Source organism: Macaca fascicularis, chromosome 10 (genome assembly GCF_037993035.2).
Source record: "Macaca fascicularis isolate 582-1 chromosome 10, T2T-MFA8v1.1".
Lineage (NCBI taxonomy): Eukaryota > Metazoa > Chordata > Mammalia > Primates > Cercopithecidae > Macaca > Macaca fascicularis.
Window position 1 is genome coordinate 66,788,610 of NC_088384.1, and position 17,375 is coordinate 66,805,984.

Sequence of the window (17,375 nt, forward strand, 5' to 3'; positions counted from 1 at the left end):
TATACAGTGAATCAAATATTTTATATTTTTTTAGTGACTCTTTATTTCTAAGGAGGATTTTTTTTATCTTAAAGACCACTGGTTTAGTTACTTTTAAGTAATACTTTCTATTCTTTTTAATTAACCTTTTTATATTCTTCTTTTAGATATCTTTGCAAAAACTGTATATATCCAGATTTTATAATTTTATCCCATCTGATCTTTATTTTTTAACTGAAGCTTTAGGTTCATTTTCATTTGTTATAATTACTGATCTGTTTGGATATACTTCTTTTATCATATGTTATACTTTATTTTTAATAGGAAAGAAAGATCCAATTAAAAATAAGGTACTTCTTTTATTTCTCCTTTATCTTGCCTTCATTTCCCCATCCCCTGTTTTTCTTTCTTCTTCTTCTTTTTTTTTTTTTTGGATTTTTCTCCATTCTATTTATTACCTCAATTGTTTTTAAATCGTAGGCTCCCTTTCCTTCTTTTAGAGGTTATACTAGATATTTGAACACGCATACTTACCAAGCCTGCAGTTAGTCTCTCGTTACTCTCTTCCTGAACAGTGCGTGTTCCTCAGAACATAATTCCCTGATTTTGCTCCTACCTCACTGAACTTTCTCCTTTCTGTCCCTTTTGCTGACCTTTCCTCCTCTACCTAACCTCTGATGAATGTTAGAGTGACTCAGGGTTTAGGGCTGGGCCTATTCTCTGTATGACTTCCTGGGTACTCTTATTCTGATCAGCCTTTAAATACCATCTTCCCTCTGATTTATTTATCTGCCTCTTCATTGAGCCCCTTTTATACTCAGACTTATATATTAAACTGCCTACTTGACATCTCAACTTGAATGTTTTAACACAACTATAACTGCACCCTTGAGTCTGCTTCTGACCCCCCTACCCCGCCTCCGAGCTGACTGTCCCTCAGATTTCATCTCACCACATGGCCCCACCATTGCCCCAGGTTTTCAGTTAAGAAATTTAGAGAAAACCCTTGATTTCTTCTTTTTCCTACACCTACTGCATCTAAATCATAAAGTCTTGGCAATTCTTCTTCCTCTCTTTTTAGTTCAGAAAGCCAAATTTCTGTGGAGTTAAAAACAGAATAGAAATGCATATGGCATGGTCAGCTTTCTGTAAAGAGTATCTGGTCCTAGCACATTGTTTAGAGGAATTAACAGTGAAATTTATTTTGAAAGTTGTATTTAAATATACTTTAAAATAAAATATGGCATTTGTTTTATGTTTGTGGTAGGTATTGTGCATATTACTGTAAAGAAAACAATTACAAACTCCATTTTTGGCAGTTTCCTCAGATTTATGTTTTTTATTCTTCCTCAAAAATATCTTGAAACAGTAAAATGTAATAACCTATTAGTTTCAACAAAACTAGATAAGCTGGGCACAGTGGCTCACGCTTGTAATCCCAGCACTTTGGGAGGCCAAGGTGGGTGGATCACGAGGTCAGGGGTTTGAGACCAGCCTGACCAACATGGTGAAACCCTGTCTCTACTGAAAATACAAAAATTATTTTGTGGTGGCGGGCGCCTGTGGTCCCAGCTACTCAGGAGGCTGAGGCAGGAGAATTGCTGGAACCCGGGAGGTGGAGGTTGCAGTGAACTGAGATCGCACCACTGCACTCCAGCCTAGGTGACAAAGCGAGACTGTCTCAAAACAAAAACAAAAACAAAAACAAATCAAAACTAAGTGGTACATGGGCTGTGACAATTAACAGAAAATATACCATTCAATTAAATATTTAAGTACTAAACCATTATCAATATTTCTATTTGTCCTGAAAATTGGCCTATTGAGGATTCTTTATCTCTCCTTTCAAGAAGACATTCTGCTAATAAATCTACAATTTTTGCTATTTTGTATAAATAGATTTAAAGTGTTTTGTTATTTGAAAATACCGAGAAAGCTTATTAAGTTTCATGAGAGTTTTCCTCTGTTTTCTTCTTTTTAAAAAGATGCATTGCTGTTTGCTCCCTTGGGGTCTGGATATGTGAAGAGCTTGCACAGTGTACAAGCCACCCTCAGGTGAAAGAGGCCATCAATGTGATAGGAGTAACTCTGAAGGTATTACCAGTTTGTGGTGCTGATTGGACATTAAGCCATATCTGAGGCATTTAACAGTTTGAGTTTGAATTAGCCCCATCTTTTTTATCCCCCAAATGATAGAAGGATTGTGATTCCCATTGCATGTGCTGCGAGGCTCCCGGGAGGGGCACCGACGGCTGCTCCCTTGCTGGCAGCTGCAGCCCAGCCACCAGTGTCTCGAGGTTCCTGGACCAGTGGCCAGATGGGTTCCTCTGGTGGCTGGGAAGCTCCTGCTGCAAAGAGGACACCTGTCACCTGTTGGTGCGAGTGACAAGAGAGTGGGGTCTCGTGCTGTGGCCTCTTCAGCAGGCCTGGGAGAGACCTCCACAGCTTCTATTTAGGCCCCTCAGTGTTTACCATCTGACTGAATCTTGGGCACTTTAAGGACATCTTTCTCTCTTTGTTCTGTTAATGAGAAGAAGAACTGCCATTCCCTGGGCACTCACACTAGGTCGGAGTAATGGCGAACTCTAAATACTTTTGTTAATCTTCAAGACAGCTCTGCAAGATAGATGTTGCAATTTCTGTTTTATACCAGAGGAAATCAAGGCCCAGAGAAATTAGGTCACAAGCCTGAGGCCACACAGGTGTAAGTGATGGAACCAGCAATAAAAGCAGATCTGTGCGGCATTAAAGACAAGCTTGAGCTTTCACATGTGCTGTTAGGCTGCCTCTAAGCCAAAGCTCAAATCCTGCTGGGTCCTTTCCTGGGTCCTGCTTGGAAATGGTGGTAATAAATAGCATTGCCATTATCACCCTTAGGGAACCAGTGAGTGCCTGGTCTCTGCCACGCGCTGTGCTGAGGGTTTTATGTAAGTTTTTAGTTCAGGGGTAAGTGTCCTCAGTTTACTGGTGGAGAAACTGAGGTGCAGGAGCATTCAAGGCCCTAGAATGACCACCTCACTGAACCAAAGTTCAACCCCTGAACCATCCATCCACCTAACACCAGCATTCAGGCTGCTGCGTGCCCTTCTGTGCTGCTGCCACATGCAACTATAATAGCAACGGCACTTACAGCTGACGCCTGGGACAGTCGCCATCAGGCCAGCAACAGTCGCTGTTCCACCCTTTGTGTATTATCTGCTTCTGCGCATAGGATGACCAGCCAGTGCTGTCTCCCACCCTTGGCTTGGCGTCTGGCCCCTGCCTGACCAAACTCAATGCCTCCTGTTCCCCAAGTACACCCTCTGACCACCCCCATTGCTTCATCCTCCCCCATTTCTCCTCCACAACACCTGGGAGTGGAGGTGGGGGTGGTTGTTGTATTATGGGAGCTGGAAAAACACTTGCTGCTGATCCCTGTGATGAGGAATGGACGAATTATCCAACCACAGTATCACAGAAGAGTGCCCCTCCAGCCAGAGCAGGGTGCTGACCGCTGACCTTTGTCAGCAGATTTAATCCTCAGAGCTGCCCTGTGAGGGAAAGTGTCAGTGCCACCTCCACTTCACACATGAGGTGGATGAGCTGACTAGGGACCAAAGGAGCTTGCCAAAGCCAAACCCAGAACACTCTGGCCACATGTGTGGAGTTTTGCACAACTGAGGTGTGTAGGACACCTCCTGACTCCCAAAGCCTTGGAGAAATATTTACATATAATTTATTAAAGTGAAAACAAGTTGGCTATAAATTGTATATCAATGTAGATCCCAATTCATTTTTAAATACCCTTTTTCAATTCTAAGATCTGTTTTTAAATTTTTAATTTTTCTTAAATCTAGAGGTATATAGTTAATGTAAGGCGGGTCCCCCATCTCTATTCCTTCCATGGAAAAACTATTAATAACTCAGTGGTGTGTTAGATTGAAGGAGATAGACACACACAGACACACAGAGTCATGCATCACATAGTGATGGGGATACATTCTAAGAAAGTGTCACTAGGTGATTGCATTTTTGTGTGAATATCATTAAGAGTATTACAGAAACCTGGATGGTTTCTGGACTTTGTGGGATGGCTTGTTGCTCTGAGGTTATAAACCTATACAGCACACTACTGTACTGAATACTGTAGGAACTGAATATTGAATTGGAACACAATGGTGAGTACTTGGATCTCTAAACATGTCTGGACATAGAAAAGGTACAGTAAAAATATGGCACTATAAGCTTATGGGACTAGTGTTATATCTGCAGTGCTTACCAAATGTTTCCAAAAACATTGTTAGGAGGTACATGACTGTATATGTGTATCTCTGTATAATACAGAAAAGAGATAGAAAATGCTAACAGAGTAGAAGGATAGATAATCTTTCTGCAACTTTTCATAATTTGGGGGGAAAATATAAGATACCAGAAAAACAATGTGGTTACCACATACTGAGCTCTCCCTCTGTCCGCTATCCCAGAACAGCATAGAGACTATCCTGCTGAATCCTCCTGCCTCTGGATAGCAGTAAAAGGGAAGAGGACTGAGGAAGGTCAAAGAACTGGCTCCAGCTTGAATTGCTAAGAAAGCAGAGGGATCAGGATGCAGCCAAGTTGTTGGGTCTTTAACCATTATTAATAACAGGAAACTCATTGACTTAAGTCCTGGTCTCTGAGGACACCTCCCTCCCCACTTCCCTCTTCCCCTGCCTCCCTCTAGTTCCCATGTTGCTGTGGCAACTGGGTTGTTTTACCTAAGGACATAGCACGTAAATCAAAGAACTGAGGACTGGAAGGGAAAGAGTTGCTACAAGGAACAAGAAGAACAGCCACCACTATGAGAACAGGGGATTCTAGGAGGCTTTGGGGTTCTGCCAGGAGGGAGAGAAATGGAGAAAGAGGAGGCAGTGGGGTCATCGGCCCCACCGCCAGCTGAGCCTCCGCCTGCTTTTTGGGTAGCGGAGAGTGCAAGCCCTGGCAGGGCTTCCTGCTTTACGGGCTCCACGTAAAGCCAGTGCCACCTCTCTTGTAAGAACCCTTCAGAAATGCCCTGCAAAGGTGACCTAGGTGTGCCCTTGAATGTGCAGAGCATTCCACTCAGCGAGGCCTTGCTTGGCTGGTTTGTTTATGGTGGGCATGGGGTGGTTGGGGGAGGTGGTTCTAAGCCATAGCCATACTCACCAACTCTTGTGAGCTGTCCAGCCCTGCTCCTTTTCCCACCCCGTCTTCTGAGACATCACTGACTTTCCTCCTTCTCCTTACCCCATTGTTGTTTCTGGCTTTGAGTCCTGCCAGCTGTACTTCCTTAATGCCCATTGAATGCCCATGGTCTGTCCCACCCACTACCCAAGTCCATCCCTCACACAGCTTACCCTGCCAATATGGAGTCTCCTGATCAGAGTCACCAGTCCTAGACTGGCCCCCAAAGATCACTGTTCATACCACTGTCAGCGGGATATGTCCACACACAGGCTGACCAGTACAGCCCACAGGCTGGAGCGCTCATCATGGCTCTCTGTCGGTATTCTGTGACTGTATGCTGGAGAAGTGAGAGAGCAAATGAATGGCTTATTTCATCTCCACCATTCCCCACTCCTTCATTACATGTCAGTAACACCACCCTGCTTGCAGCCCCCTGTATCTGACCGACCTTTCCTACCTTGGTGCCTGGGCCCTGCCACCCATGCCTGGAAGGAGACCCCACATCCCCCCTGCGTTCTTCCAGGAGCAGCTTAGCTCTCCTCTCCTTCCACGTTGCCGTCTCTCTGCCTGTTTTCCTCCAAGCCCCATGTCCCATTACTCTCTGCCCATAGCTTTTTTGTCTTGTCGGTCAGCTCTCAGAATTTCCCTTATCTGTTTCCAGCTTCTTGAGTTCAGAGCTTTGCCAGCCTTATCTTTCCACCTGGTGACTCTACCACTGTGGTGCAGCAGCAGCACACACAGTGCCCGCTCATGTTCTCCCACTCCCTCCGAGTTTCATCTTCACCTTAGGCACACCACGCACATCCTTAAGGGGGGCATGCTAGGCATTAAAGATATAGTGGTGAACAATATATGCAGGAAATAACAGACAAAAAGGTCAGCTCTGATAGCCTGTAATGCCATGGAGGAGATCTAATAGGGGAATAGGATGAAGCTGAAGAGCTGAGGGGGTGGGCCACCACCCAGCTCTCGGGGCAGTGTGGTGGCCTGAGGGAGGAGATGACATTTTGTGCCATAATTTGAAAGATATAACAATGCAAGCCACATGCAGACCTAGGGATTAAGTGTTCCAAGCAAAGTTTAGAAGGAGCAGGTGCAAAGGCCATGGGGCCAAAGCAAGCCAGAGTGTTTGAGAGATGGAACAAGGCTGGTGGAAATTGTATCGTCTGGGATGTGGGGTCTCTGTGGCCAGGGAAGGCTGTGAAGAGCCCCTGAGTGCAACTACTACAGTCCTGGGTTCAGCTAGTGCCTCTCAGGTAGGGGTAGTCAGTAACTGTTTATTCTGTAGAATTAAAAACCTTTCCCTTTCTTCTTCCTTATTCTATACATTTGTCACTGAGGCACTGAACATTGATGATGGTCTGCTTCATGTGGCTTAGAGTGAGGTGTCCCTACACCAGGGTCAGTGACGAATTTTTCCTGCCGTACATAATGAGTTATGGATAATGGTATAGCCCCATGTTCTGGCCAGGGAGAAGAGCACAGGGTGCCCTTGTCCCTTCTATGCTCTCCCAGCATGAAAAAGTAAGACCCTTAAGGTGCTGCCCTTAGACATGGTACGTCACAATAAATGGAAGCATCCAGACCTTGGTGATGAGTTGAGATGCATGCCAGCCTCAGGAAACGTATTCAAAATAATTGAGTATACCATAATTCCTTCGTTATCTTCTCCTATACTCTAACTTTACACATTCTTAGTATGTTATACATGTAGGTCAAGTTTTATTTCATAGGATAGAAAGCCATTTAATCAATCCCTGTTTCTCCATATGTAAAATGAAAATAGCATCTACCTTGCAGAGCTGTCAGTGAAGATTTATCAATGAGAGAATGAGTAAAATCCTTGTAAAAGGTTCAGCGTATGGGGATATGTTTTAATTTCCTCTATTTGTCAAAAATATGATTTCTGTGAGCTGAATAAGAAATTTGAAATTATGGTTTTAATTTCCAAATGAGTAAATGAAAGCTTCTTGTTCCTGTAGAACGCTATGTAAATTAACACAATGAGGCTAGAGAAGAGGCAGTTTTAAAATGATGATGTGACGATGTCTAAACTCTCTGGTAGTAAGACATATTTTTCATCAATTTGAGGCAAAACAGATAAATGTAATCTATAAGGAACTGAGAGGAAGTAACTATTTTGTCCTTAAGAATGATGTACCTGTTAAGTTATGTGTCTGCTTTGGGATTTGGTTTCCTTTTATAGTTTCCCAACAAAATCGTGGCCCAGGTAGCTTGCGATGTGCTTCAGTTGCTGGTTTCCTACTGGGAGAAACTTCAGATGTTTGAAACCTCTCTGCCTCGGAAAATGGCAGAAGTAAGTCTTTTTTTTTCTGGAATACTAAAACATAAGCATTTTCTTTTTATTGTATTTGATATTTAATTAATTATAAATGTTCAAATAATTGTTAGAGAACCGACTATTAAATTGCCACAAGTCACTCGTTTTAAGATTAAGTTAGACTGGTTCTTCTCAGCTGTGATTTCAGGCACTATGTAAAGAAGCCAGCAGTGTTCCAGACAGAGGCTTATACTTGGGGAGTTTGAAAGGCAGGCACGACCACAACAAAGAAACCTTTTGTAGATTGGGCTTCATTCATCAAGAGCAATTTGGATGGTGCCAACAAGGAGTAGGCAGCTGGTTATGATGCCCTCCGTGAGGGGTGGAGGGGGCGGCTGTTGTGTAAAACAGAAGTCTCTCCCAGACTAAAGCCCTGGACCCCACTTTCTGCCCTAGCAGGATTACTGGCCGTAATGAGATTGCTACCATGATAACCTCTGTGTGGGTAACTGGTGGGAGAGAGGGGTGGAAGGAATAGGAAGAATCTTCTCAACAGTCATATCCTGAAGGCCACTTGCATCCAAGTGTGCTTCGCCTGTACACAAGCAAGCACCGTCACTCCCATAGGTGTCCATGGGATAAGGCACTTCTACTGAGTTTTATAGCTGCACTTTTAACACATGCCCTGTTCTTATACATCCAGTGGTAACTCTTCGAGGAAATTTGATTTGTCCCCGTGAGGTATTACAAGGAGAGAGAAGAAGTGATGTTGGTTTATTTTCTCTCAGCCCTAGACAGATTTCCCTGGAAAGATCACTTTGTTCTCTCAGAGGTACATTAAAAGGCACAAGTGATTTTTGACCTTAAGTGACCTAGAGTGAAATGGAGTTTGGACATGGGAACATAAAATGCTCTGAAATGGAAAGTAGGGTTTTGGGGTGACGATGTAATTTATCGTCTAAATGGGACTGCTTTTGAGAATGAAAGGGGTGCTGTTTACACCAGGACAGCAGGTGGAGAAAATGGGAGCATTTTCATAATTATTTTTGGAAGTGTTTTTTCACTTCACTATGAAAACTGTGGAAACTGATGTTCAGAATTATGTGACTGCAGAGAGAAATACTCTTTTCTCTGTCTTCCCCCCTAATTTTTCAACCAGAAAAGTAGAGTAGAAACTGGATGTGACCCCATTGTCTTTTCCTAATTTTCAAGATCACCACACAGCTGGCCCTCTGCTTTGTATCACCTTTCTTTGGTGAGTTGGCACCAAGCTGGCTTTAGTTGCAAGGCCATCGTGGGATTCCTAACATGGGCTTACAAAGGCTTACAAATATGGTCTGTTTGATTGGGGATTTATCTTTTATGCAGATCCTTGTGGCCACAATTGCTTTTCTTTTACCAAGTGCAGAGTACTCCTCAGTGGAAACAGACAAGAAGGTAGGTGGCACATTAACTAAGTTTTTCCTAGAGTTTTTATTTTAATGTAAGGTAAAATGATAAATAATGTTACAACTAGTGATATCCTTTGTAATATCCTTCTCTATTGGCCTTAACAGTCTTTTTTGTGAAAATGCTATTTATTTATTTACTTGCTTACCTGCCTATCTAGCACCTGCATGTCCACTGAATACTATGCGTAGGGACAATTCTCTTATTACTGCTTGTAGTGAGGTTTAAGAGACTGCAGCATAAGTTACCGGGCATGTTCTTCTTCCAGTTTATTGTGTCCTTGCTACTCTGCCTCTTGGACTGGTGCATGGCATTGCCCGTGAGTGTCCTTCTCCACCCCGTGTCCACGGCAGTCCTAGAGGAGCAGCATTCGGCCCGAGCCCCCTTGCTGGATTATATCTACAGGGTGAGTCTCCACCTGGGTCTGGGGGAATGGAGTGTGGGTTTATATGCCAGAGAACCACCAACATATGTCTTATGCATGTACTTATTTGTCATTGCCCTTTTGAAAAGGATTTATGGTGGCTAAACTTTTTCTTAAAAAGTAAATAACTTGGCCAGGCACGGTGGCTCACGCCTGTAATCCCAGCACTTTGGGAGGCCGAGGTGGGCAGATCACGAGGTCAGGAGATTGAGACCATCCTGGCTAACAAGGTGAAACCCCGTCTCTACTAAAAGTACAAAAAATTAGCTGGGTGTGATGGCGGGCGCCTATAGTCCCAGCTACCCCTGGGAGGCAGAGCTTGGAGTGAGAGGCAATCTCGCCACTGCACTCCAGCCTGGGCAACAGAGCAAGACTCCATCTCAAAAAAAAAAAAAAAAAAAAAAAATTTTAAATAACTTAAGGACTGAAAGCAGAACAGATATAAAGAAGCAGTGGTTACCAAGTTAAAGATGCATGCATTTTACATGAGTATCATCTTTATTCTTTAAACAACTGCAGTTTTGTCAGAATTCTTCAATTTTCATGGAACATGTTCTATGTCTACTTAAGAAAGAACTGTTCATATTATAGGGATATCTACATTAACTTTTTCCCTAGGGCAAATAACTTCTTTTTAAAAAATTAATTTATTTTTGTTGCATATATTAGATGTACATATTTTCAGGGTACATTTGATAATTTGATACATTCACGTAATCAAATCAGGGTAATTGGGATGTCTGTCTTAAATGTTTATCTTTTCTTTATGCTAGGGACACTGGAATTATTGTCTTCTAGCTATTTTGAAATGTACAATTGATTAATGTTAACTACAGCCATCCTACTGATCTATAGAACACCAGGTCTTATTTCTTTTATCTAACTATTTGTATACAGCATTACTTTGACAAAATCTGTTTATCAAAGGAAGAAAAAGGTTTAATGGTCTCAGTAATCATTTTGCCTCAAAAAATTCTTAAGAAATAAATTAAGGAATTATTTCACATCAAAGTAATTAGCTTCATCATTTTTATAATACTTAAAATATTCTTAGTTAACCCCCCACCCCTTCCCCCTACACACATACACACTGATGACTAGGGGTGGCCTTTGCTCTGGATTGCTTATAATATCCTTCTGTAATTTGTCTTAACAGTCTCTCTCAAACCTTGGCTATTCATTTAGCATTTGCATGTCCACTGAATAATTACTGTTATGGAGGGAAAAGTCTGTGGTTTACTCTTTTGCTAAGAAACCTTTAATAATAAAAGAAGAGTCCAAGTCACAGACTGATTACTTTATTGCCTTATTTTTAAAAGTCTTACTTTAAAAAAAATACCTAATTGTGGTTGAAATTCTACTAAAAAGTATTTGTGTATTCTTAAACGGTTTCTTCAGTAGTTAAAGATTTTAATAACTATATTAGGATTCATTAGATACTTCTGTTATTTTTGTGGCTTATAAACCTGTACAGAGCTTGGTTTGGACCAACTGCATTAGCCACAATCACTTATGTAAATCTCTTTTCTGAGTTCTTTCTTTTCTTAAAGATTTCTCTTAAAATTGCTTTATCACTGTAAAAGTCACCTCGTAGTAAAAATTCATGAATTTACTAAATAACTGTTTGTTTTGTATTTTAAGAGTAAACTTTTTATTGAAGTATAATATGCTTCCAGAAAACTGCACCAGTCTGTAAGTGAAAGCTTGATGAATTTTTACCAAGTGAGCATGCTTGTAAAATCAGAGCCCAGATCAGGAAACAGAACATTCCTGGCATCCTGGAAGCCTTCTCTGTGCCTCCCCCTAGCCACTGGCCCCGTACACATGTCCAGGGATAGCCTCTATCCTGTGTAACAGAGTAGAGTAGTTTTGCCTGTTTTGAACTTGATACAAATTGAGTCATACAGTATGTCTTCTTTTGTCTGACATCTTTTGCTCAATATTATTTTTTAGTGATTTATTCAAACTGTTGTGAATAGTTGCAGATTTTTCACTCTTGGTGATAGATAGTATTACACAGAATAAACCACAATACATTTATCTATTTTACTGTTCATAGACACTTGGATAGTTTAGAGTTTTGGACCCATAAAATGTGAATATTTAGGGTGGTTGTTTTGGGTTTTTTGTTTGTTTGTTTTTTGTTTTTTTGTATACACACATATGCATTTCTGTGGATGTGTACCTAGGAGTGAAGTTGCTAGAATACATATATTCTGCCTTACTGGTAAGCACCAAATAATTTTCCAAAGTAGTTGTGCTAGTTTACACATAGCATGTGGTTTTAATGTACACTTCCTACATTTATTGCATTTTGGCTACTAGAAATTAATTATCTCAGTGATTGCAGCTTAATTTTTAAATGAATAACAGAGCTGCCGTAAGGATTTTCCTATACTGCATTTTTTGCTAGGAAGAGGACATAGTCAAGTGGTTGCCCTGACAACTGTAATTCTTGGTACTTTGTAGCCATTTACAAAGGGTACCTGACCACAAGGCCTCTTGCCATGTCAGCAAACCAAAGCTAGTCATCTAAAAGTGAATTTACTTTACAGAAATATATTTAACCCAATGGTGTTTTCTTAGTTTTTCAAGTATTACCTTGATTCTTACAGAAATCAGTGTTTGGAGTTTATGGTCTTGAAGTTATGATTAAAAAGGGAAATCTGGTACAATCATTACCTCATTTATGCATTTTAGCATATTCAAGATGATTTGTGTTTGCATGGCTTGTATGTGTACAAAAGCTCAAATGAGTAGATAGATTTTCAGTCAACTGCAGTTTGTAAACTACCAGTGAACTTTCAGGAAACTAATCTTGTCAAAATAAGAATAATTTTAAAATTGTATTAAGTTAGCCCTTACAATTCATGGTGTCATGAGTTATACTAATTTAAACTCATGTCGTGCACTAGTGGTCTCTGCTTGTTGTGCTCATTCCACCCTCCACCATGGTTGGCCTGTCCCACCACTACCCTTCATGCCCTGATTAGTTCCTTCTACCTGTGCCACCTTTGGTGGACAGGAGGGGGACTTAGGTATGTGCAGTCACACAGAATGTGAATAAGTACTTTTTAACTTTTACTTTCCTTTTGCCTTGAGAACATATTTCTTGGCATTGATATGAAAGGAGCAAAATAAATTTGCTAATAGTAAGAATATAGTTAAGAATGGTCATTCCATTTCCAACTAGGACCAAGCAGGAGTCCTAGCTGTCAAGTGCAACAGTAGTTTGACAGATTGTCAGGGGACACGAGGTGGGTAGCATCCATGGTGCACATGGCCTCTGTTTTCACAGGTTCTGCACTGCTGTGTGTGTGGCTCAAGCACGTACACCCAACAGAGTCACTACACACTGACCCTGGCTGACTTGTCATCCACGGATTATGACCCCTTCCTGCCACTGGCAAATGTGAAGAGCTCTGAGCCAGTCCAGTATCATTCATCAGCGGAACTGGGTAACCTGCTGACTGTTGAAGAGGGTGAGTGAGTATTCCTTCAAGTATGAAACCTTGTGAGAAGGAAAAGGAAGGATTTAGCCTTTTGCCATGCTTGCTGTACTTTTTTTTTTTTTTTTAAACTAGTTGTTGAAGTTGAAATCCTAGTTCCTGGAGTCCTCTGTGATGGCAAATTCTGCCTTCCTTGTTTCTTCTTTTTTTCTATTTTTTTTTCTCTGCTGTTTTCTCATTTTAGTAGTTCAAATGGTTTTTGTATTATTCAAGACAGGTATGTCTTAGATCCTTGGAACTCACAAAAAGGCTCATTTTCTATCCTCAAGGAGCTTTACATCTAATGGAAAACACACAGTGAAGTCCAGAAGGACTCATTGTGGACTGGTAGCACCATGAGGGCTTTCCATGAAGGAGGACTTAAGCCAGACTTAGCAGGGTGGACAGGTGTTGAAAGGAGCTCGTAGATTGTTCCAAGTTAGAAGAGCATCATAAAAAGAGATGGAAATGTACTTGCTACAGTTTTAGATTTGCTCTGCTCATAGCAGAGAGTCCATTTGAGAGTATATAGGGATTGTCAGGACTTAGAGCCTGCTGTATTTCTTACTTAAGCACCCCTCTCCCCAGAATGATAAGAGCCCAGCTTTGGGCCTTGGAATGGGAGTCAGAATGTGGGTATATTGTCTATACATATGATAAAATTGCATAGAACCAAACACACACACACACACACACAAATGCATGCATGTAAAACTGGTGAACACTGAATAATATAGATGGATTATTATCAATGTCAATTTCCTGACTGTGATGTTGTCCTGTAGATATGCAAGATGTTACTCTGAGATGAAGGGTATTTGAGGTCTCTCTGTATTATTGCTTACAACTGCATGTGAATCTGCAGTTGTCTCAACACTAAAAATTAGAAGAAGGCTGAGCCTGGTGGCTCCCACCTGTAATCCTGTCACTTTGGGAGGCCAAGGAGAGCAGATCAGTTGAGCACAGGACCTGTTGAATCTGTGAGGTCAAGGCTGCTGTGATCAGTGCCACTGCACTCTAGCTTGAGCGACAGAGTAAGGCCCTATCTAAAAAAAAAAAAAAAAAAAAAAAATTGAAAGAGATGTAGGTGTGAAGTGTTAGATCATCCATGAAAATTTTATGGACTTCACAAGTTAAAAACCTAGGCCCAAAAGTAGAATCATGTAGGCAAAAACATCCTTAAGGACAGCAGAGTGAAGAATGTCAGCAGGAAAGCAAAGTCAGAGAAGTAGAAAAAGGACCAAGAAAGAGTCATTTCTAGCAAGTCAAGGAAGAAAGGTAAGAAGTTGAGAAAGGTCAGTAGTGCTAGTTGCTTCAGAAAGCTTAGGGAAGGTGAGAATGAAACAGGAGCTGTTTTATTTCCCAACTAGGTGTTTGGTGGTAGGTTTTGCCAGAGCACTTTCACCAGAGTGGTGGGTCAAGCCAGATAACATGAGCAGGTGACCTGTGCAGTAACAATCACATCCCTGAGTCAGACTCCTTTTGTGAGGCCCTTGGTGGAAGGAGGAAGGACACAGCAGGCAGTGGCCAGGTGAGGGAGGACCAAGGTCCAGAGGTATGCTTGCAGCACTACAGAGTCTGGAGCAAGGTTCAAGCTGACAGGAAGGGAAAGGTGAGATGAGGATGAAAAAGACAGGGGGCGGGGGTGACAGTCCTGAGCAAGGGCTTAAAATCTAGCAGTCCTGATTTTAGCTCCATTTTGTAGATGAGCAAACTGAGGTTAAGGGATATTCGCAGGGGTGTGTACAAGTCAGAAGTAAGGGAGGTGGAATTTGAACCTAAGATTTAATGACCAAGTTCCTAAAATACATTATTGACTCTGAGATTTTTGACGTGGAGTAGACTTAACACTCTTGTTTTGAGTTGTGTTGGAGGTGATTGATACATGGTTCATTTTCACATTGTTCTCTTGATTTGTTCTCCATTTATTTAATCATTTAATTGTTTATTTCTGGAGCTCTACTGTCTGTTAACTGCAATGTCTGCTTTACTTTTCCCCCCACAATGATAAATTATTTTTATTAAGTAATTGAAACAACTCTTAATCTATTCGTTTTGTTGTTCCCTACTGTAAGTTCATATGTCTTATAATAAAATTAATTTATTTTTTCCTAAAGTCATCAATTTATACTCATCCCACATGAATATATTCCTAAAACATGGCTATCCCTAAAATAGGTTCACCATTTATTATGAGTTGTCACTTAAAAATAGCAGAAGATAAATAGGTTATTGAAAAAGGAAAAACCTAAAAATACACATTTAAATTCTGGCACCATTTTTCTTTCAATGTACAATTATCTTTTACCTGAATATTTGTTCTCCAAAAAACATCAGGAGCTAATGCAAACATTCCCAAGATCTAAAGTACTAAAAATAATTGCTTAAACTTCTCTGACAAAGGAGTTTTTACAATTCACTGACATATTAGCTAAGCAAATAGGCAAAATGCTTAAAAACATATTGGTATGCACATCCTTGCTAAGTGGATACATCATATAGAAAGTGAAAAGGAAAAATGAAGGTGATAGTGTAGGTATTTTAGGTTAAGCAAGAAAGATCTCAAATTTGAGGGTATTTTTTTTCACTCAATGTCGTACTTCATCATCCATAACAAAACTATCTCTGGTCAGGTGGCCAGGCACGGTGGCTCACGTCTGTAATCCCAGCACTTTGGGAGGCCGAGGCAGATGGATCACGAGGTCAGGAGATCCAGACCATCCTGGCTAACATGGTGAAACCTTATCTCTACTAAAAATACAAAAAATTAGCTGGGCATTGTGGCAGGTACCTGTAGTCCCAGCTACTTGGGAGGCTGAGGCAGGATAATTGCTTGAACCTGGGAGGCGGAGGTTGCAATGAGCCGAGATCGCGCCACTGCACTCTAGCCTGGTGACAGAGCAAGACTCCATCTCGAGGGGGAAAAAAAAAATTTATGTTGTTTTTCACCTTTTTCTGGTATCTTGTTGAGTAGCTTAATAATCAGCCTTCTAAATTCTTTATCTGGTATTTCAAAGATTTCATCTTGGTTTAGATCCATTGCTGGGAAGCTAGTGTGATCTTTTGAACCTTGTTTTATCATATTACCTGTATTTTCTGGTTCCTTCTCATTTGTGTAGACTGTTTCTTCAAATTGTTCTTGAATTTATTCTTGATTTGACTGTATTTATTTTTTAATTTCTCTTTCCCCTCCTCTTAAATATGTGACTTTAATGTTTATAGTTTATTATAGCCTAATTTGATTTTGCTGCTTTTAGAGGTGAATATTCTATATGAGTTTCTTGGTTATATGGAGTCTTTGTATGCTAAGTTTCTCAGATGCTGATTGTAGTAGTTACGTACTCGGGGTGTGGGCAATTTCATTGTCTCCTGTGGAATTGGAATGGCAAGGATCTCTTGAAGCTTATATCATTTCCCCATGGTATGCACTTTTTCATTTAATTTTTCCCCAGTATTTTATTGACTCTCTTGATGATCCAGGCTTCAGGCCAGTAGGGGAAGTATCTCTAGATAGAAACCAGTTGCAGCTAAAGCACGTGGTTAGATACAATACACAATGGTGGGCTGAGGCCCCAGCCTTGATTAATGTGGCTAGGGGATCTCTCAGTTAGATGCACTGAGTTATATCAGGGTGAAGAGTGGGAACTAACTCAGCTTTCCTGTCAGGCCAGCGGCGAGAAAGTTACCCACCTCCCAGCCTCACTCCTGTCCTAATGTTTCGGCTGTTCACATCAGACAGGCACCTCTTTTCATCTGTAGGGATGAGGGATGTTGATGTTCCATGTGGAAAGGAATTATGATTCTGCCTCTTTTGCAAGCCTAAACTCGGAGAGTGCATCTGTGAGGATGCAGTCACCATGAATTGTTCCAGGAGGGCTATCTATAGGTGCATTCATGCTGAGTTCCCATGGAATAAGTTCCAGTTGTGTCTATGGTGGTTGACAAAGTGGAGAACAAGGACCCTTTCTCCACGAGCCTTCACGAGCATGCAGGCTGCCTTCCTGTTGGGGTAGAGGTTCAGACTTTCCCTGTTGCACCCAGCGCTGCAATTGTGTCTCCGCTGCAGAAAGATGTGGGACTCAAGCCCTGCTGTCCAAATTCTTTTGTCCCTTGGGGTGTTCCCTTGATGTGGTGCTCTCCCCCTTCCCCTAGAAATAGGAGGTCTTGATAGCCAAACTACAGTGATTGCTATTGCTCTTCTGGGTCTAGCCACCCAGTGGGGTTGCCACTCTCCAGGCTGGTGCTGGGAAATGTCTGCAAATGATCATCCGGTGATGTGACCTTTCTTCAAGTCTCCCAGCAGTGGGTACTCCAGCTGTGATAGAGGTGGCAGGGGAGTGACGTAGACTCTGTGAGATTCCTTGGTTATAGATAAGCTTAGTGTGCTGGCTTTCTTCAATGCTGGTTTTAATTGTGGTTAACTTTCACCTGGATAGGCTCAGGACCTCTGATGGCTAGCGTATTATGGGCATTGGTGATAGCTAAGGTCATTTAGCCATTTTCTCCTTCCTGGGCACAGTGTTATTCCACCTGTAGATGCTGTAGTGGGCTGCATCAGCTAGTTCCAGCC

The 17,375-nt window shown here is 41.5% G+C and overlaps 1 protein-coding gene across 21 annotated transcripts in view; it reads left to right on the forward strand.

The window, feature by feature from the left end:
* Positions 1 to 17,375, forward strand: part of RALGAPA2 (Ral GTPase activating protein catalytic subunit alpha 2) — a 322,322-nt gene that overhangs the window by 178,368 nt on the left and 126,579 nt on the right. For 19 of the 21 annotated variants that reach the window (XR_012419093.1, XR_012419094.1, XM_005568218.5 and 16 more), the window contains 5 exons: positions 1,965 to 2,073; positions 7,370 to 7,480; positions 8,813 to 8,881; positions 9,162 to 9,299; positions 12,616 to 12,799. Coding sequence is in view for 17 of the 21 variants with exons in the window: in XM_005568218.5 (XP_005568275.3) it covers positions 1,965 to 2,073; positions 7,370 to 7,480; positions 8,813 to 8,881; positions 9,162 to 9,299; positions 12,616 to 12,799 (611 nt within the window). In the remaining 4 variants the exon portion in view is untranslated. Of the gene's footprint in view, positions 1 to 1,964; positions 2,074 to 7,369; positions 7,481 to 8,812; positions 8,882 to 9,161; positions 9,300 to 12,615; positions 12,800 to 17,375 lie in introns of those variants that run through there. The other 2 variants (XR_012419095.1, XR_012419096.1) reach the window with 1 other exon arrangement.